Below are 21,900 nucleotides of genomic sequence, written 5' to 3'. Positions count from 1 at the left end.
GGTGCCAGGCTGGAGTGCAGTGGTGTGATCCTGGCTCACTGCAACCTCTGCGCCTCCCAGGCTCAAGCAATTCTCCCACCTCAGCCTCCTGAGTAGCTGGGACTGCAGGCATGTGCCACCACACCCAGCTAATTTTTGTACTTTTTAGTAGAGATGGGGTTTCACCATGTTGGCCAGGATGATTTCGATCTCTTGCCCTCGTGATCCACCTGCCTTGCCCTCCCAAAGTGCTGGGATTACAGGCGTAAGCCACTGTGCCCAGCCTATACGGAGTTTTTATTGTTGTTGTTTTTTTTTAACCTTTGTTTTCTGATTTTTCTAAATGCATATGGATGATTTACATAACTTAAAAAAACATATTTTTAACGATTTGTTTTCATTAGCCATCTCTTACATCCTAGTTCAGCAGGTCAGTCTGGATTACCAGGGGTAGGAATCTCTTCAGTCATATCTAGTTTGACCCCATTTCTTCCCAATCTGAGGGAACTTAAATTTGGCATGCAAACCTCTAGAAAGTTATCGAGGCTGAGAGAACACAGAGCTAGGCTGGGCCTCCAGCCCTCCTGGAGTGGCTGCTGTTTGAAAAGTCCTAATCTTAAAGTGCAGTGCTGGTATCTGGGCCAGATGGAGTCGACTTCAGGGAGCGGAGACCCAAGGGTTGGATACAATCCCATTACATCAGCGCTCAGCTGACTTATAGGCCTTACAGTGTTATTACCTGTTGTTAGGGGTTCCCAAGACCCTTCTCAGGTTCATGATTTGCTGTAAGGACTCAGAACTTGGAAAAGCTGTTATACTCTCAGTTACGGTTTATTACAATGAAAGGATACTGATTAAAATCAGCAAAGGCAGAAAGGTACATAGGGCAGAGTCTGGGGGAGACCAGGTACAAGCTTCCAGTAGTCCTTTCCCAGTGGAGTCATATGGACATTGCCTAATTCTCCCAGCAACAATGTGTGACAACATGTGTGAAGTCTTGCCAACCAGGGAAGCTCATTGAGCCTTAACATCCAGGGTTTTTATTGGGGATGGGTCACATGGGCATGGAGTCCTCATGCGTGATATTAATACCTTAGCTGCAACCTCTCCAGAGGTCAAACTGATACAATGTTGCCCAGGGCCCAGACTATGAATCATATTGTTAGTTAACATCAACTATCAGGCGTGGCCCAAGGCCACAGATAAACAGAGACGCTCTTAGCTGGCGGTATATCCCAAGGGCTTAGATGTGATCTCCCAATAGCCAGTCCAGGGCCAGATCTTTCTTTTGAATGTGTAGAGTTTGGACAACCCAGGCCTGCTGAGTACCCAAGCAAGTCGGTTGGAGTTTAGCTGGTCTATCTTCCCAGGAGAACTCCAGCTTTCTTTTCTTTTTTCTTTCTTTCTTTTTTTTTTTTTTTAAATTATTTACTTTTCATCAAGATGGGGTTTCACCATGTTGGTCAGGCTGGTCTTGAACTCCCGACCTCAGGTGATCCACCCGTCTTGGCCTCCAAAGTGCTTGGATTACAGGCGTGAGCCACCACGCCTGGCTGAGAGCTCCAGCTTTTATCCTCAAATAGCAAAAATAATACTATGATGCTTTCAGTGGAACCAATCCATTTAGTACCAAAAAGGATGTGATCACTACTACCTGGCAACTATATTCCAAAAAGTTGAATTTGCCTGAAAAAAGTAAAGGTATGGTTGGAGTCAAGATGTCATAACATCAAAATCTACCTGGTCAGATTCTAATTTTTTAAAAAAAATGAAAGACAGTGAGTTTGACTAGTGATTGCCAGGAGTTAGGGAGGGGGTTGCATGGGAGGGAAGTAGGCATGACTATGGGAAGGTAACGCGGGGGGTGGTCACTGTGGGGATATGGAACTTTCTCTCTCTTGCCTTGTATCAGTGACAACATCTGGTTGTGATACTGTACTATAATTTTCCAAGATGTTACCATTGGAGTAAACCTGTCAAAGATACATGGGTTCTCTCTATATTGTTTCTTAGAATTTCATGTAAATCTAAAATTACCTCAAAATAACATGCTTAATTAAAAAGATAATGAGATTGAAATTTTGTCATTTTGTAATAGCTTTGATCTTTGAACTACAGCTGACCCTTGAACAATGTGGGGGTTAGGGGCTCAGTTGAAAATTCACCGAAAGCTTAACTACTAATAGCCTATAGCCTACTGTTGACCGGAAGCCCTACTAATAACATAAACCATATTTTGTACTTTATATTTTGTGAAAAGTGCAGGGTTTTCACAACCGCTGACATGGTGCATGGATTTCCTTTTTTATTTTTCCAACGATTTTTAGGCTGGATTCATTTATGTTGAAATGGCAGCAGCTGTAACTGCAGAACTTAATCTGCAGTACATATCAAGCAATTCAACTTTTTCTGGTAATGTCATGACTTTTCTCTGCTTCTTGGGAGTGTTTCCAGTATCACTAGTGGCACTCTTTATGCGTCCTATGGTATTATTATTCAAGGTTTATGGTATTGCACTAAATACAATGAAGAATGCCTGAGAACCATGAGTGATCACTTTTTACTGTGATCTGCAGTTTACTAGAGAGGTGAACTGCTCATGCAAAAATGGTCAGTTTCACACAGTGGAGTTTTTGTTTTTGTTTTTGTGTTTTAGACGGAGCCTTGCTCTGTCGCCCAGGCTGGAGTGCAGTGAGGCGATCTCAACACACTGCAACCTCTGCCTCCCAGCTTCAAGCAATCCTCCTGCCTCAGCCTCCCAAGTTGAGACTGTAGATGCCTGCCACTGCATCCAGCTAATTTTTGTACTTTTAGTAGAGACAGGGTTTTGCCATGTTGGCCAGGCTGGTCTTGAACTACTGATCTCAGGTGATCTGCCCACCTTGGCCTCCCAAAGTGCTGGGATTACAGGCGTGAGCCACCGCACCCCACCACATGGTGGAGTTTTAAGCAGATACAACACGAGCTCACCACAATAGCAACAGGAGGTGGCTACGAAATCTTTACAGTAGCACAGTATGCACTACAGTTAATTTTATGCAGTCTTGATTTAATACCACATCTTTACATTTGTTTGTATTCTCTTGACTGGGAATGGTGCCATATACAGTCCGTAAGTGTTTGTGTGTGTAAGTTTTGGTACATTTTAACTTTCTATAAGAGATTTGTAGATATTTTGGGTAGAAAATGATAAAATAGACCAGTATTCACATATATTTTATGCATGCATAGCATACCTAACTTTTTGATTTTTGTGATATTTCTAGGCTACACAGTTCGTCTGCAAAGGTTTTCAAATTGTCGCAAATGTCCAGAACATTTTCCAATGTATTTATTGGGGGAAAAAATCAGTGTAAAAGTACACCTGCACGGTTCATACCTTTGTCGTTCGAGAGTCAGCTGTGCTTGCACTTGTTATGTAAAACAGTTATCACATGCTTTCCAATCTCCGTATTTTAGACAGTAGGTACCCAAATTGAGGTTTAGCTCATGTCGGTGAAAAGCCACGTTATGTCATTTTGTTGGATGGACTTACTTTATCTACTGCTTGGGTTTTTCTTCATTAGTTTTGTGGCTGCTGAGCAATTGTTTATGAAGCACTCATGACATAATATGAATTTAAGAGAATATGTTTATACACGAAGTCCCCTGGCACAGCAGCTCCCTTCTCCACCCCGCCCCAGCCCCTGGTCCCAAAGGTGGGCTCCACTTGTCGCTCCCCCAATGTATGCATTCATTCAGCAATAAATGAGCCTTTGCTTAAAAAAAAAAAAAAAATTAGAGTGTTTGGAAAGCTTCTTTTAAAGGGAGTTGAATTGAATTCCATTTCCTTAGGAATCCAATATATGGCTGTTCATGATTTTTCCAGGTACCTACGATCATTAGTTCAGAACGTGTTACTAATTCGGCGCTTCAAGAAACCTAGTATCGAACACTCGCCCAGGCAAGAGCAGCTGAACTTCTGGTTAGATATAATTTTTGAGGCAACAAACAAAGTCACTAATGCACTCAGATTTCCGGTAAGATATGCTAAATTTATTTATTTTAAGATTAGGAAAAAAACTAAGAATTGGTGCTATTTAATTAGTGAATACTCTGAGCTGAAGAAAACCTTAGAGTAATTTGAAATGTTGGGATAAACATCAGTCTTCTGTGAAATCATCAAGTGACAGATCAACTCACTGGTAGAGAGTTGGCCATATCCTCTATAATGGTCATTCTCAATCAAAAGCAATTTTGTCCTCCCAACGTACATCTGGCAATGTCCAGAGACATTTTTGGTGGTCATGACTTGGGAAGAATGTGGTGCTACTGGCGTCTGGTGGGTAGAGACCCGGATGCTGTTGAACATCCCACAGTGCACAGGACAGCCCCTCCAATAAAGAATTACCCAGCCCAAAATGTCACTAGTACCCAAGTGGACAAACCTTCCTTTAAAACAATATGGCCTCATGAGTAGAAACTTGGAATTCAGCGTGGTTTCCTGTTAAGCTTTGGTTTGCCTCTAAGGCCACTAATTAATATTTGAAACTTTATCAAAAAGGCAAAATTGCTTTTAGCTTTTCATTGAGTTTTGCTTTAATGTTATGGCCATCTTAGAGTCATGAGTGAAATATGTGAGTGTTTTGGAAATGGAACTTCGGATAATTGTGTTCCATATTTATGCTTTGAGAGTTCATGAACATGCTCATGCCATTTGCAAGAATTTCATTAAGCATCTCATAAAAGATTGCTTGAAATGATTATGGTAATTTTTTGCCAGTTAATAATACATTTTAAAATCTTCTTTTAGTTATGAATATTTCAAACCTACTGAAAGGTACAGAAAAATAATGGAGCAGACACCGTGTAATCTCTAACCAGGTTTAGTGATCTTAAATATGTTGCTTTATTTGTTTCGGAGATTTATTCCCTCTCTGCCTCCCTATCTCACTCCTCCTCTTTCTCTTCCCGTCCTTTTATTTATTAATTTTTTTTTTTCCGAGACAGAGTCTCATGCAGTGGTGTGATCGTGGCTCACTGCATCCTCTGCCGCCCGGGTTCAAGCGATTCTCCCACCTCAGCCTCCCGAGTAGCTGGGATTACAAGTGTGAATGACCACACCTGGCTGTTTTTGTATTTTTAGTAGAGAAAAGGTGGTCTTGAACTCTTGACCTCAAGTGATCTGCCCACCTTGGCCTCCCAAAGTGCCCTCCTCTTTCTCTCCCCATTTTCTTCCTTCTGCTGCCTTCTTCCCTCCTTTCTCCCCTATTCTCTTTCTTCCCTCCACTTCTTCCTCCCTTCTCCTCCTCCTAGCTCCCTTTCTCTCCGCCCTTTCTGTCCCCACTCTCCTCCTTCTCACCTTTTTCCCCCTCTCTTCCCTCTTCTCTCTTAAGAAAACAACACCTTACTGATGGGCCATCACCTGCTTTTTTATCTCCTTGCATCTTTTTTTTTTTTTTCAAGAGATAGCATCTTGATATGTTGCCCTTGAACCCCTGGGCTCAAGTGATCCTCTGATCTCAGCCTCCCAAAGTGCTGGGATGACAGGCGTGAGCCACTGTGCTTAGCCCTCAGTTAGGATTTATTGAGTACGGACCTCCTCGCCTCCTCACTGGTCAGGGTGCGCCATGTCTACTCATGCACGTTAACAGGCATCTGTTCTTTTTTCAGGTTCTGGTGATAGAGCCAACCAAAGCGTACCAGCCTTCTTACGTTTCCATAAACAATGAAGCCGAGGAAAGAACGGTTTCTTTATGGCATGTCTCACCCACAGAAATGGTAAGGAGGAAAAATTGCAAGCAATTGAATCAAATATTTGATTTTCAAAAAGGATAATCTAGGTGGTAGTATTTGAAGGAAAAGGCACCCATGTTGAACTTCTGAATTATGAGAACATATGAGAGAGTATGATCACAGATGAGAAAAAATAGCTTTTTCCATTGTGTGTGTGTGTGTGTGTGTGTGTGTGTGTGTGTGTGTGTGTGTATGCATACATACATGTGTGTGGGCATGTGTGTATGTGAGCATATGGTGAGGTGTTGGGGTGTGGGAGAGAGAGAGAGAGAGAGAGTGTGTGTGTGTGTATGTGTGTGTATAAAAACATTAAAACGAATACAGGTTTTGGGGTTTTCTTTTAATAGTTAAACCATAGGGAAGTGGGTAAGGGATATAGGCTGGTGTGTTGGCTCATACGTGTAGTCCCAACACTTTGCGAGGCCAAGGCAGGCTGATTGCTTGAGCCCAGAAGTTCAAGACCAGCATGGGTGACCCAGCAAAACCCCGTCTCTACAAAAAAATAAATTTAAAAAATTAACTAGGCATGGTGGTGCACACCTGTAGTCCCAGCTACTTGGGAGACTGAGGTGAAGGAGGATCGCTTGAGCCTGGAAGGTCGAGGCCACAGTGAGCTACGATTGCACCACTGCACTCAAGCCTGCGCGACAGTGAGACCCTGTCTCTAGAAAAATAAAATAGTAATATATTTTTAGAAGCATCTATACTGCCTTTCTGATTCCCCTCAACCACTGCTGGATCCTGTGGCTTTCAAGATAAAACTCAAACTCTTACGAAGTGTTCAAGTCCCTCCCTCTACAACCCTGTTCCCCACTTCCTCTTTCTCTCCAACCGTCAGTGCCAGTCAGACTATCCTCTTATTAGCCCCTCAGCTGTCCCTGTGGGAGCTCCTGTCTGCCCTTTTATTTCCATCCTTGTTTCTTTTGGGAATTCCTTCTTCCAATTCTCCAAGTCCTAGCTTTTGCAAAGTCTTCTTTAACCACCCTTTCATTCCTTCCACGGAATGTCTCCTGGCTACCATTGCCTGTATCATGCCCAGAAGAACATCCTAAGAATGCCCATACATGACTTCTATGTTTGTAGCCATAGGAGCTATAGAACAGTTGCCCACTCTGGAATGAGTGCCATGGATTATGACATAAAAGAAAAGCAGCAGGGGGAGGGGGGTGTCTGTGTTGTATACTTAACTAATAAATGTTTCTCCCAAATCAAGAAATTCTCTAAAGCACCCCGGAATAGACCTGCCGTCGGGGAATACTTTGGACACTCATGTGGTTAAGCTTCCTGTATATGTGCAGCCTCCTGCTGGTGGCTGTGGGTCAGACAAGACTCTCTTGAGTCTGCCCTGGCTCCCATTTCTGTGCCTGAATCCAAAGACAGACTCCTGCTGCCCACCTCTATCCTCTCTGCATGACTTTGGACTCATATCTCCTCTGAAATACACTCAGCCTTTCTGTGCAGTTCGATGTGATTTGATGGCTTTCATATTTTCATACTCTCTTTTGAGAAGTCTCCAATAGCTTCCCGTCTCACGCACAGTAAAAGCTGAAGTCCTGAGGGTTGCCTAGAGGCTCTGCATGATTTGCCCCCATGAGATCTCCAACCTCCTCTTTCACTCCCACCCCACTTACTTCACTGCAGCCATATTAGTTTTTTGTTGGTCCCCAGACGTGCCAAGTGTACTCCTGCCTCAGGGCCTTTGCACTTGCTTTTCCGTCTTCCTGGAACTCTTCCCCCAGACATCTGTGTGCCTCCCTCTTTCCCCTGCTTTAGCTTTCTGTTCAGAGGTCAACAGCGACAGCTGCCCTCAACATCCTGCTGAACAAGGTGTCCCGCTGCTGTATCTTAATGCCCTTCCCTGCTTTATTTCTTTGTCTTCACTTTTCACCCTCCCTCAGGCCATGATTTTACTATTTAATCTATTGTCCATCTCTCTTCACTCACATATAAGGCCCATAAGGGCAGGGACTTTGTGGTTCTCTGCTGTGTCTTCAGTATTAGTACTTTGCCTAGCACATGGTAGGTGCTTGATCAACATGTATGACCAGAACTTTCCTATCAGGAACCATCTTCCCAGTCTGTTCCTCATTGCTCCGGAATGGCAAGAAACTAATCATGTGCCTGCTCATGGCAGTTCTCTTGAGTCATGCTCAGTCACGTGGCTCTCATACTTTTTTTTTCCCTGGGTGGCTTAATTGGTCACTTGTGATATTCCTCAGGCCAACCAAATGGATTTTTTTTTTTTTTTTTTTGAGACAGTGTCTCACTCTATCACCCGGGCTAGAGGACAGTGGCGTGATCTTGACTCACTGCAAACCCCACCCCCTTGGTTCAACTGATTCTGCCACCTCAGCCTCGAGAGTAGTTGGGATTACAGGTGCATGCTACCACACCCAGCTAATTTTTGTATTTTTAGTTCAGACGGTGTTTCACCATGTTGGCCAGGCTGGTCTTGAACTCCTGACCTCAAGTGATCTGCTCGCCTCAGCCTCCCAAAGTGCTAGGATTACAGGTGTGAGCCACCACACCTGGCCCAAATGGATGTTCCTACTTAAAATTATTTTCTGTGGTTATGATGTATTGATTTTATTGCCTATGGATTTTTGAAACTGGAGTTTCAGATGTTCCTTCTGAGGCTTAGCTTTGTGCAAAGTTTAATGGTAGTGAAGGAGGGGACAGAGTTGGTTTTTGTTTGTAAGTGCATCTTGGTGCCGCTTGAAATCCCAGTTTTTTCTATTAGTCATGGTACGCTAGCTTCTAAAACAAACAGCCCTCAAATCTCAGTATCTTAACATGATAACAGTTTATGCCGCATGTTTTATCCAGGTTGCAGAGGGTGGCAGTGGGGGGATATTACATCTTGCAATGGATGGGAAAAGAGGAAATAGAGGATTGCTGTGGAGTTTATGACCCAGGCCTGCAGGTGATGCACAGCATTCCTGCTCACATCTCATTGGTCAAACTCCATTGTATAGCTCCCTAGCTGCAAGGGAGCCTGGGAAATGTAGTTCAGCTCTATGTTCAGGGAGAAAAGGAAGATTGATGAGTGCTGAAAGGTGTCTGCCATAGCCTTGCCTCTCCCAACATTTTTGCAAGTCACTCAACTTAGGTGGGCTGTTCCCATGCTTGTTTTAGAGTTTGCCTATTATGTTGACAGAAGATGAAAAGCCACTCACTGTGTGCTTATTCTGTGCTTATTGTATCTATTTGAACCTTAGATTATTTCAAATTTACATCATTTAAACTGTTTTAGAGATACAAATTTTGTAATACATAAGAAAATGTTTCTGGTGTTTCAAGGTTTGCAAGGTATATTGCTCTAACCTCTAAAAAAATCACTACTGCAGGTAAAATAGCAGAAATGATTGACCATAGAATAAAGCAAAACAAAATCCTTTGCTTAGAAAAACTCAAACTATTAACTTCTGTCTTTGATAACTTACAGAAACAAATGCACGAATGGAATTTTACAGCCTCTTCCATAAAGGGAATAAGGTGAGAACACAGGAGAAAATGGAGTTACTGTTCTAATACAAATGATGATAATGTTTTATGCACTTTAATGTTTCCACTGACTCAGAATATGGAATGTTCCTATTTTTAATGGGATCCAAAACGGACTCTCTTCTGTTTTGTTGCCCTGTCTGAGCTAGTTATTAATACTAGTGTGCTCCTAGTAAGAGCTTCTTGGGTTGTTATAAAAGAGTAGCTTTGCTCATACTCAGTAGACTAAACTCACTTGTGTCAATTTTTTTTAAAAGTAATCTGCAGAAAGAGAAGATGTATCTTTTTTGAGCCAAAGATGTTCCAGTGCTCAGCGATTCTGAGAAGTGAAGCCAGGAGATAGTTGGTAGCAACACTTGGATTAGAGTCTTGTGAACAGAGTAATGGAGCCGGGAGATTGTTTTCAGAGAGGGCATGAGGTGGTGTATTCTGGGGAGAGGCGCAGCTCTTGCATATTGGATCATTAGGGGTGACCATTTGGGCCTGAGCCGTGTGGCCTTACCCAAGCAGGGCTAATACATCTTGGCTGCACTTGTCACCCTGCCAGCTCATTCGAGGGTGAGACTGGCTCTGAAGTAGATGTGAATTCTAGTCTCTCTCTGCTGTGTGACATTGGGAAAGTCACTCAATTTTTTTAAGTCTCAGTTTTTTCACTATTTTTATCAAATAAAGGGCTTGGACTAGAACATTCTTTTCTCTGATTCTGAGGCTATCTCAGGCACTGAATGAATCCTCAGTTACTTCCAGACACAATGTGGTACTGTCCCGGACACATCAGTATTGAAATTAGAATGCTATCAACATCACTTAAAAGGAGGGAAATAATTTAAGTAGAGAATAGTGCATTGGGATGATACTGCCTAGGAAATACAAGGCAATTTGAAATATGCTAAGCAAAGCATACACAAAGCAACAGAAAAGGGAATGAAATATGATCTCTGCTCTCAAGGAGTTTATAATCTCATGAAAAAGAAAGGCAAGGTATTTGTGAAATAATTTATTGTGGTATTAAGGGAATTTCTAGACTTGGAAAATCTGTGGCCACACAAGAGAAATGGAAATACACATGGCGTTGCAGCTCAAGAAAAGCCTTGAATTGTTGTTGTCTGGTCCATCTCCACCCAGTGTCTCTACATGACTCTACAGCTTGTCCAACAAAAAATATTCAGCTTGCCTGGACATAGCCAGTGACAGAAAAGCTGCAAGTAGATTGTATGTTAGAGAGTTCTTCACCCACACGGGGCCAGAGCCTCTGCAGTGGCCCTCATTCTGCCAGGTGGTATTACGAAGACGAAGACTACATTCTCTTCTATAATTGGCCCTTCAAACAACTGAAGCCACTTTGTCTCACCCCTTCTAAGTTGTCTCTTCCTGAGATCCAAACTGCCCTAGACCATGCTTTATGTCATAGATTGCATGACAAATACTGAGTCGGAACACCAAGGGTGCAGGGGAGATTCAGAAAGAATTAGAACTAGATTATAAGTGAGCAGGTTTGAAAATCAATCTGTAAAGCAACTACCACAGTCAGTTGGAGAGCCTCTGGAATGCGCAAAGCATACACTTCAGGTCACATCAGTCCCGGGGAGGGATGGGGCATGGCTGATACACCTCCAGGCCCTTTGTAAATTCCCACTGATGGTTGAAATGGCAACTAGAGGTATCTCTATGAGGAGACACAAACAACGTTCTTGACTACATGCTGTAACACAACTTAATTACTAAGAAATACATTTTTTAAAATTGTCGCCAGGCACGGTAGCTCATGCCTGTAATCCCAGCACTTTGGAAGGCTAAGGCAGGCGGATCACTTGAGGTCAGGAGTTCGAGACCAGCCTGACCAACATGGCGAAACCCCAACTCTACAAAAAATACAAAAATCAGCCAGGCATCATGGCGCATGCCTGTAGTCCCAGCTACTCAGGAGGCTGAGGCAGGAGAATTGCTTGAACCCGGGAGGCAGAGGTTGCAGTGAGCCGAGATTGTGCCACTGCACTCCAGCCTAGGTGACAAAGCAAGACTCTGTCTCAAAAAAAGAAAAAAGGAAAAAGTCTTCTACTAGCATATTTTCTGTCACTGGCTGTGTCCAGGCAAGCTGAATATTGCTTGCTGGGCGAGCTGTAGAGTCAGGTACAGACAGTGTGGGGAAATGGACCAGATAACACTTCAAGGCCTTTCTTGAGCTACAATGCCGTGTTTATTTCCATTTCCCTTGTGTGGCCATAAATACTGTGTCCTGATGTTTTCTGAGTTTAGAAATTCCCTTAATACCACAATAAATTATTTCACAAATACCTTGCCTTTTTTTTTAATGAGATTATAAGCCCCTTGAGGACAGAGATCATATTTTATTTCCTTTTCTTTTGCCCGTATGCTTTGCTTAGCACTGAATTATATTAAGTTCATATTAAAGTCAGTTGATAAATACAAACTCAAATATAAGTAAGATAAATTCTCTGGTATTTAAATTTCATAGAGAAATAAAAGGTAGACTTGGGGGGTTGTTTGTTAAAACATTAATGAATCTTTCAGAAACTGGTAAAATAGAAAAGATTGTCTCACATATGTAGAATTGGTATCATAACTTAGGTATAAACATTATGCTTTGAAATTTTACAGCTTATCGAAGTTTGATGAGCGGTGTTGTTTTCTATATGTCCACGATAATTCTGATGACTTTCAAATCTACTTTTCCACCGAAGAGCAGTGTAGTAGGTGAGTTATAGCCAATTCAGGTATTTGCAATCTAATTATGGTGAATCATTTTTAAAGGGCCTTTGTTTTTAAAGATATTTACCTGCTGTGTTGTCTTTCTTGACATGTTAACTTACATCTCAAAAAAACCTCTAAAATTTTCTGTAATTCGCATAGCAGGCAGTTTAGCCATTTAAAATATACAACTTGGCTGGGCGCAGTGGCTCACGTGTATAATCTCAGCACTTTGGGAGACAGAGGAGGGTGGACCTCCTGAGGTTAGGAGTTGAGACCAGCCTGGCATACATGGCGACACCTCGCCTCTACTAAAAATAAAACATTAGCCGGGCATGGTGGCGCATGCCTGTAATCCCAGCTACTTGAGAGGCTGAGGCAGGAGGATTATTTCAACCCGGGAAGCAGAGGTTGCAGTGAGCCAAGATCGCGCCATTGCACCCCAGCCTGGGCAACAAGAGCGAAATTCCATTTAAAAATAAATAACATAACATTCAATGTTTTTTAGTATATTTATAGTTTTCCAATCAACACCATAATCTAAGTTTACAATATTTTCATCACTTCCACAAGAAACCCAGTATTCATTAGAGTCACTCCTCCTTCCTTCAACTCACCCCCTCTTGGCCCCAGGTCTAGGCAACCATTAATTTTTGTGTCTCTGTCGTTTTGTCTCCTCTGGCCATTTCATATAAATGGAATCATACAGTATGTGGTCTTTTACGACTGGCTTTTTTCACTTAGCATAATGTTTTTCAAGGTTGATTCATTTGTAACATGTATCAGTACTTCATTTGGTTTTGTGGCTGAATTCTATTCTTTGTATGGCTATACCACAGTTTATCTGTTTGTCAACTGATAGGCATTTGGGTTGTTTGCACTTTTTAACAGTTAGGAATTTTACTTCTGTGAACATTCATATGCAAGTCTTTGTGAGGATATGTTTTTATTTCTCTTGGAGTCAAATTGCTGGGTCTTAGGGTAACTCTACGTTTAACCTTTTGAGGAACTGCCAGACCATTTTCCCATTAGTAATGTATATTGCTATGGGAATTGGCTTCCAATAAACAATGGCTTCCAATTTCTCTATGTCCTTGTCAACACCTGTTTTATCTGTCTTCTGAGTATCATAATCCTAGTGGATGTGAGGCAGAATTTCATTGTGGTTTTGATTCACATTTTCCTGATGACTAACTGTACTGTCATTTCATTTGCCTACTGGCCATTTATATACCTCTGGAGAAATGTCTATTCAAATTCTTTGTCCAATTAAAAAAATTAAATTTTTTATGTTTGAAAATATTCAGAACCATAGGAAAGTTTCAAAAAAATGCAAATAATTTCCATATGTTTCACACAGAATTTCTCAGAGTTAACCCTTTACCGCATTTGTTTTACATTCTCTCTTTATGCATATGGTTATTTTTTCCTGAACTGTTTAAAAGTAAATTGTAGACATAATGCTCCATTACCTCTAAATACTTAAGTATATTTCACAAAAACAAGGATATTCACTTACGTAATTACAGTACAGTTATCTAATGAGGACACTAAGATAGATATAGTTCTATAATCTGTAACATTTATCCAAATTTTACTTAGTGTCCCAATTATGTCTTTTATAGCAAAACAAAAGGTTTTTCTTTTGGTTCAGGTTCCAATCCGGATCACATGTTGCATTTAGTTGTCATGTCCACATAGTCTCTTTTCATCTGGAAGAGTTCATCATCAGTCTTTTTTTGTCTTTTTTGACTTAAAATTTTCCAAGAGTACAGTCAGTTTATTTTGGGTAGTTCTTTGACTTGGATTTGTTGATTGTTTCCTCATGAGTACGTTGATGTTATGTATTTGGTAGGAATCTTACAGAAGTGATGTTGTGTCCTTCTCAGTGCCTTATAACAAGGGACACAATATCTCTGTGTCAGTATTGGTGATGTTAACTTGGATCATCTGGTGAAAGTGGTGTTTGCCAGCTATCTCCAAACTTTGCCCACTTATAACTGGGTTATTTATCCTTTCATTATTGAGTTTTAAGAGTTATATATATATATATATGTATTTTTTTTCCTCCATGCAAGTTCCTTATTAGATGTGATTTGCAAATGTTTTTTTCCCATTCCATAGGTTGTCTTTTCACTCTCTCAATGGTATCATTTGCAGTACAAAAGTTTTTAATTTGGACAGAGTTCAACTTGCCTACTTTTCTTTTGTCATTTGTGCTTTTGGTCCCTGTCTTAGAAGGTTTTGTCTAACCTGAGGTGTTCTATGGTTTTTATGTTTTCTTCTAAGAGTTTTATAGTTTTAGCTTTTATTTTTAAGTTTTTGACCCATTTTGAATTCATTTTTGGATATGGTGTAAGGTGGGGGTTCCAGCTTCATTCTTCAACATGTGTATATATGGTTGTCCCAGCATCATTTGTTGAAGACTATTCTTTCCTTCATTGCATGGTCTTGGTACTCTTTTAAGAAATCAGTTGACCACAAATGTAGGAGTTGATTTCTGGAGTCTCAATTCTGTTTCATTGTTTTGTATGTCTGTTCTTACGTAAGCACCATACTTTCTCTATTACTGTAGCTTTGCAGTAAGTTGTAAAATCAGGAAATGTGAGCCCTCCAACTTTGTTATTGTTTTTCAAGATTATTTTGATTATTGTGGATGCTTGCATTTCCACATGAATTTTAGGATCAGCTTATCAATTTCTGTTCAAAACTGGCAGCTAGGACTTTGACAGGGAATACATTGGATATCTAGATCAATTTGGAGAGCATTGCCATGTTAACCATTCTGGCTTCCAATCCATGAATACAGGATGGATTACTCTTTACTTAGCTTTTCTTGAATTTCTTTCAACAATATTTCTGTAGTTTCAGCATACAAATTTTGTACTTATTTTGTTAAATACATACCTAAGGATTTTATTCTTTTGATACTAAATGGAGTTGTTTTTTGAACTTCACTTTTGGGTTGTTTCACTGATGATGTATAGGAATACACTTGATTTTTTAATATTGATTTTGTAACTTACCCCCTTGCTTAACTCTTACATTAGTTCTAATGGGTTTTGAATTAGGATTTTCTGTATACAATATTATGTCATTGGCAGATACAAGTTTAGTTTTTCCTTTCCAACCTAGATGCCTTTATTTTCCTTGCCTAATTATCCTAGCTAGAATCTCTAGCATAATGCAGAACAGAAGTGGTAAGAGTAGACATCCTTATTTTGTTCCTGTTCTTAAGAAGAAAGAAGCTAATCTTTCATTGTTAAGTATGATAGCAGCAGATTTTTCATAGATAACCTTTATCAGATTGAAGAAGGTCCCTTTATTCATAGTTTGAGTATTTGTATCATGTAATTTGAGAAAATCTTAATTGATTGTGTCTCAGGCAATCATTGTCACAACATATTTAAAGATTAGGCTAGGCTGGGTGTGGTGGCTGATGCTTCTAACCCTAGCACTTTGGGAGGCTGAGGAAGGAGGATTGCTTGAGCGGGCAGTTCAAGACCAGCCTGGGCAACATGGTGAAACCCTGTCTCTATAAAAAGTACAAAAAAAAATTAGCTCAGTGTGGTGACATACACCTGTAGTCCCAGCTACTCAGGAGGCAGAAGTGGGAGGATCACCTGAGCTGGGGGGCGGGGTGGGGGGGGGTTGAGGCTGCGGTGAGCTGTGATCACGCCACTGCACTCCAGCCTGGGTGACAGAGCAAGACCCTATCTCGAAAAAAAAAAAAAAAAAAAAAAAAAAAAGCAGACTAGGGAATCCTTGGATCATAACCTTCAATTTACAGTAGAAAAAATTCTGCCAAATATAAATTGATGTAAAAGTAATTGTGGTTTTTGCCCTTAAAAACCTAATATTAGCCAGAACATACTTTTTTTTTTTTAACCACAAAATGTGCCCTTTTGACCCTCATTCAGTACTCAGTACCTTTTCTGCCATACATTTTAATAATTTTTTATTGATGTGTAACATGCAAGTAAAGTTTGTAATGTGCACTTAAGTGTACAGCTTGATAATTTTTGATACATATCTATACCCTTGTACCTACCTCCCAGGGCAGCATCCCAGAAGTTGCTTTGTGCCCCTTCCCAGTCATTAAACTCCCTCCAATGATAACTATTTTGATTTTTACCCCAACGGTTAGTTTCACCTGTTCTTGACCTACAACTAAGTAGAATCATATAGTTTGTACTCTTGTTTCTTACATCTTTTGCTTATAATAATATTCATAGCTGGGCATGGTGGCTCACACCTGTAATCCCAGCACTTTGGGAGGCCAAGGCAGGAGGATCCACTTGATCCCAGGAGTTCGAGATCAGCCTGGGCAACATAGGGAGACCTTTGTCTCTACCAAAAGTGAAAATATTAGCTGGGCATGGTGGTGCACACCTCTAGTCCTAGCTACTCGGGAGGCTGAGGTGAGAGGATTGCTTGAGCCTGGGAGGTCAAGGTGGCAGTGAGCCATGATTGCACCACTGCACTCCAGCCTGGGTGACAGAGTGATACTCCACCTCAAAAACAGCAACAAAAAAATGAGATTGAACTGTGAAATGTGTATCAGTTCATTCTTTCTCTGTGTAGCATTCCATTGTGTTCCAATTTATCTGTTCTTCTATTAATGAAGACTTGGATTATTTGTGTTTGGGAGCTATTATGAAGAAGATAACTATGAACATTTTTGTATATGCCCTTTTGTGAACATATACATTGATTTCTACTGAGTGTATAGCTAGGAGTGGACTACTGCTTCATAGGGTAGGTTTATTTTCAGCTTTGGTTGATACTGCCAAGAGTTTTCCAAAGTGGTCATGCCAATTTACACTCCCGCTAGCAATGTGTGAGAGTTCCAGTTGTTCCGTATTCTTAAGAACAGCTGATATCACCTTACTTCATTTTATTCTATTGAGACAGAGTATTGCTCACCTGCCCAGCTGGAGTACAGTGGCACAGTCTTGGCTCACTGCAACCTCTGCCTCCTGGGCTCAAGCAGTCCTCCCACCTCAGCCTCCTGAGTATCTGGGAGTACAGGCATGTGCCACCACCATGCCTGGCTACTTTTTAAAAAAATGTTGTAGAAACAGGGTTTTGCCACGTTGCCCAGGTTGGTCTCGAACTCCTGGGCTCAAACGATCATCCCGCTTCGGCCTCCCAAAGTGCTGAGTTTACAGGCATGAGCCACTGCACCTGGCTGATATAATCTTTTAAATCTTACTTCTTCTGTAAATGCATACCATATGTCTCTTAAGAAGCCCGACTATTGGGTTTCCCAGCTCTCAAATATTAGAAGAAGGTGAAATGGGTTAGCTAGAAAAAAGAGCATTTTAATGGTTTATAGAAATTATCCTGAAATGTGCAGTATTCCTCTATGACTTCTTAAGAGAGAATTGTGAGTAAAAATTTTCTAATGAGTCAAAATGACTCATATCCAAATAAACAAGTACACAAGTCTAGGAAGTGGCCCATGTGGCCCAGCAGGATTTGTGAGAAAGATTTATGGGTCAGTATTAAGCTTGCTTTATGCGTTTCCTCCTCATTTTTCCCCTTACACAACACCCTGTCTTACTGAGAACTAGATTGTCTATGCCTTGAAAGGTGATAGTCCTACTATCCTTAGCATTGATTAGATCACTTTTGAACACTGGTCTTGCAGCCAGACTTCAGGAATAATACAGGAGGCTGGGTGTGGTTGGTCATGCCTCCCAACACTTTGGGAGGCCAAGGTGGGAGTATCACTTGAGTCCAGGAGTTCGAGACCAACCTAGACAACATAGTGAGACCCCGCTCTACAAAAAATACAAAAATTGGCTGGGCTCAGTGATGGGTGCCTGTAGTCTCAGCTGCTTGAGAGGCTGAGCTGGGAGGATGGCTTGAGCTCAGGAGGTTGAGGCTGCAGTGAGCCATGACACCACTGCATTCCAGCATGGGTGACAGAGCGAGACCCTGTCTTTTAAAAAGTAAATAACACAGGGACAGCATTTTAAGTATTACCTGCTAGTGGAGTAACTCACAAGTCCTGGGGAAAACTGTGATGGGACAGAAAGGGAAGACTTAAAGGGACATGATAAAATTATGAGCATTTCTAATGGAGTGTTGTATAGAAAAGTAGTTATTTCTAAGCAAGCTGTGGATGGAACCCACATAAAAGAAGTCTTTGGTTCAATAAAAGGGAAACATTTCTCATTAAGATCTTTCAAGAATGAGCTGTCTTTGGGAGATAATCAGTTCTCTGTTGCTGGAGGTACTCAGGTATCAATTGGCCAAGCAGTTGGTGGAGATAGTGTATAGAGGGGATTCAGGTGTCACATCGGTAGTTGCCCTAGATTTGATAACCACTAAAGTACCATGTCAAATCAAGGAGGGGATCGATTGTTTCATGGACTTGTAAAAATTTGGTTTATATTTAAGTACAGTTTAATAAAGCTAAGTAAAAAACAAGGAACATGAGCAGTCCTGATTTGGCAACATATTTGTGACATTTGCTGTTCTAGATTTTTCTCTTTGGTCAAAACAATGATAACCAACACAGCAGGCAATACAGTGGAGCTGGAGGGAGAGACTGATGGAGACACCTTGGAGGTGAGTCGTGGATGATCTAGAATATGGAAAACATGATTGATTGTGTGTTTGATGCTTCAAGAAAATGTCCTGTCTTTCTCTAAGAATCCTGTTGAGTATGTTTTATGAACCAGCCAGCCATCACTGCGTGGCTCTCACAGATAAGGTTTAATGTGTCTCCATAGAAGAATCTCAGTTTAGGATTCTCTCAGTTAGAATGCTTAAGAAAAATTTGGTCATGGACTACTAAAATTTCCTTTTGTGTACAACCTACGGAAGTTTTCTCTAAGCTAATTAGTGATGTTGATGAGACTACAAGAGAATTAGCCAACTGGGAGCAGACTTTTTCTTTTCTTTTCTTTTCTTTTTTTTTTTTTTTGAGACAGAGTGTCGCTCTTGTTACCCAGGCTGGAGTGCAATGGCACAATCTTGGCTCACTGCAACCTCTGCCTCCTGGGTTCAAGCAATTCTCCTGCCTCAGCCTCCTGAGTAGCTGGGACTACAGGCACACGCCACCATGCCCAGCTAATTTTTTGTATTTTTAGTAGAGGCGGGGTTTCACCACATTGACCAGGATGGTCTCGATCTCTCGACCTCGTGATCCACCCGCCTCGGCCTCCCAAAGTGCTGGGATTACAGGCTTGAGCCACCGCGCCCGGCTGGACTTTTTCATTTATGCCTAAAATGACTTTAGATATAGCTATGTGCATATAGTATATTAAATATAACAACTTTAAAGTTATTTTCAAAAGTAGGCTCATCATAAGCTCTTTTGGCAGCACAGTTATAGTCCGCAGTTATTAAATCATTGTACATGTGTTTAAATCTTTTTTTCTCTTCCTTATGATTTTCTTTTTTTGTCATTTTTTTATTGCATTTTAGGTTTTGGGTTACATGGCACATGTGAAGAACATGCAAGATTATTGCATAGGTACACACGTGGGAGTGTGATTTGCTACCTTCCTCCCCATCACCTATATCTGGCATTTCTCCTTATGCTATCTCTCCCCAACTCCCCATGCCCTTCTGTCCCTCCCCTATTTCCCCCCAACAGACCCCAGTGTGTAGTGCTCCCCTCCCTGTGTCCATGTGTTCTCATTGTTCAACAACTGCCTGTGAGTGAGAACATGTGTTGGTTGATTTTCTGCTCTTTCGTCAGTTTGCTGAGAATGATGGTTTCCAGGTTCATCCATGTCCCTACAGAGGACACGAACTCATCTTTTTTGATGGCTGCATAATATTCCATGGTGTATGTGTGCCACATTTTCCCTGTCCAGTCTATCATCAATGGGCATTTGGGTTGGTTCCAGGTCTTTGCTATTGTAAACAGTTCTGCAGTGAACATTTGTGTGCATGTGTCCTTATAGTAGAACGATTTATAATCCTTTGGATATATACCCAGTAATGGGATTGCCGGGTCAAATGGAATTTCTATTTCTAGGTCCTTGAGGAATCGCCACACTGTCTTCCACAGTGGTTGAGCTAATTTACATTCCCACCAACAGTGTAAAAGTGTTCCTATTTTTCCACATCCTCTCCAGCATCTGTTGTCTCTAGATTTTTTAATGATCACCATTCTAACTGGCGTGAGGTGGTATCTCATTATGGTTTTGATTTGCATTTCTCTAATGACCAGTGATGATGAGCATTTTTTCATGTTTGTTGGCCTCATGTATGTCTTCTTTTGAAAAGTGTCTGTTCATATCCTTTGCCCACTTTTGAATGGGCTTGTTTGTTTTTTCCTTGTAAATCTGTTTTAGTTCTTTGTAGATTCTGGATATCAGCCCTTTGTCAGATGGGTAAACTACAAAATTTTTTTCCCATTCTGTTGATTGCCTATTTACTCTAATGACTGTTTCTTTTGCTGTGTAGAAGCTGTGGAGTTTGATTAGGTCCCATTTGTCTATTTTGGCTTTTGTTGCCACTGCTTTTGGCATTTTGGCCATGAAGTCCTTGCCTATGCCTATGTCCTGAATGGTTTTGCCTAGATTTTGTCTCGGGTTTTTATGGTGGTAGGTCTTATGTTTAAGTCTTTAATCCATCTGGAGTTAATTTTAGTGTAAGGTGTCAGGAAGGGGTCCAGTTTCTGCTTTCTGCACATGGCTAGCCAGTTTTCCCAACACCATTTATTAAACAGGGAATCCTTTCCCCATTGCTTGTTTTTGTCAGATTTGCCAAAGATCAGATGGTTGTAGATGTGTGGGGTTGCCTCTGAGGCCTCTGTTCTGTTCCATTGGTCTATATCTCTGTTTTGGTACCAGTACCATTGCTGTTTTGATTACTGTAGCCTTGTAGTATAGTTTGAAGTCCGGTAGTGCGATGCCTCTCGCTTTGTTCTTTTTGCTTAGAATTGACTTGGCTATGCAGGCTCTCTTTTGGTTCCATATGAAGTTTAAGGTGTTTTTTTCCAGTTCTGTGAAGAAGGTCATTGGTATCTTGATGGGAATAGCACTGAATCTGTAAATTACTTTGGACAGTATGGCCATTTTCACGATATTGATTCTTTCTAACCATGAACATGGAATGTTTCTCCATCTGTTTGTGTCCTCTCTTATCTCGTTGAGCAGTGGTTTGTAGTTCTCCTTGAAGAGGTCCTTTACGTTCCTTGTTAGTTGTATTCCTAGGTATTTTATTCTCTTTGTGGCAATTGTGAATGGCAGTTCGTTCTTGATTTGGCTCTCTTTAAGGCTGTTATTGGTGTATAGGAATGCTTGTGATTTTTGCACGTTGATTTTGTATCCTGAGACTTTGCTGAAGTTGCTTATCAGTTTCAGGAGACTTTGGGCTGAGACAGTGGGGTCTTCCAGATATACAATCATGTCATCTGCAAATAGAGACAAATTGACTTCCTCTTTTCCTATTCAAATACCCTTTATTTCTTTTTCTTGCCTGATTGCTCTGGCTAGAACTTCCAGTACTATATTGAATAGGAGTGGTGAGAGAGGGCATCCTTGTCTAGTGCCAGATTTCAAAGGGAATGCTTCCAGTTTTTGCCCATTCAGTATGATATTGGCTGTTGGTTTGTCATAAACAGCTTTTATTATTTTGAGATACGTTCCGTCAATACCTAGTTTATTGAGGGCTTTTAGCATAAAGGGTTGTTGAATTTTGTCAAAAGCCTTCTCTGCATCAATTGAGATAATCATGTGGTTTTTGTCTTTGGTTCTGTTTATGTAGTGAATTACGTTTATAGACTTGCATATGTTGAACCAGCTTTGCATCCCTGGGATGAAGCCTACTTGATCATGGTGGATGAGCTTTTTGATGTGCTGTTGCAATCGGCTTGCCAGTATTTTATTGAAGATTTTTGCATCTGTGTTCATCATGGATATTGGCCTGAAGTTTTCTTTTCTTGTTGAGTCTCTGCCGGGTTTT

At 41.0% G+C, this 21,900-nt stretch overlaps 1 protein-coding gene across 1 annotated transcript in view; it reads left to right on the top strand.

Moving 5' to 3' along the window:
• Nucleotides 1–21,900, top strand: part of MAP3K15 (mitogen-activated protein kinase kinase kinase 15) — a 156,313-nt gene that overhangs the window by 90,618 nt on the left and 43,795 nt on the right. The window contains exons 10-14 of the mRNA XM_003924113.4: nt 3,848–3,998; nt 5,632–5,739; nt 9,200–9,249; nt 11,878–11,973; nt 18,459–18,546. Of these exons, the coding sequence (XP_003924162.1) occupies nt 3,848–3,998; nt 5,632–5,739; nt 9,200–9,249; nt 11,878–11,973; nt 18,459–18,546 (493 nt within the window). The remainder of the gene's footprint in view (nt 1–3,847; nt 3,999–5,631; nt 5,740–9,199; nt 9,250–11,877; nt 11,974–18,458; nt 18,547–21,900) is intronic.

Source organism: Saimiri boliviensis, chromosome X (assembly GCF_048565385.1).
Source record: "Saimiri boliviensis isolate mSaiBol1 chromosome X, mSaiBol1.pri, whole genome shotgun sequence".
Taxonomy (NCBI): Eukaryota; Metazoa; Chordata; class Mammalia; order Primates; family Cebidae; genus Saimiri; species Saimiri boliviensis.
Note: the sequence above shows the minus strand (reverse complement) of the source record. Positions and strands in the feature narration are given on the sequence as shown.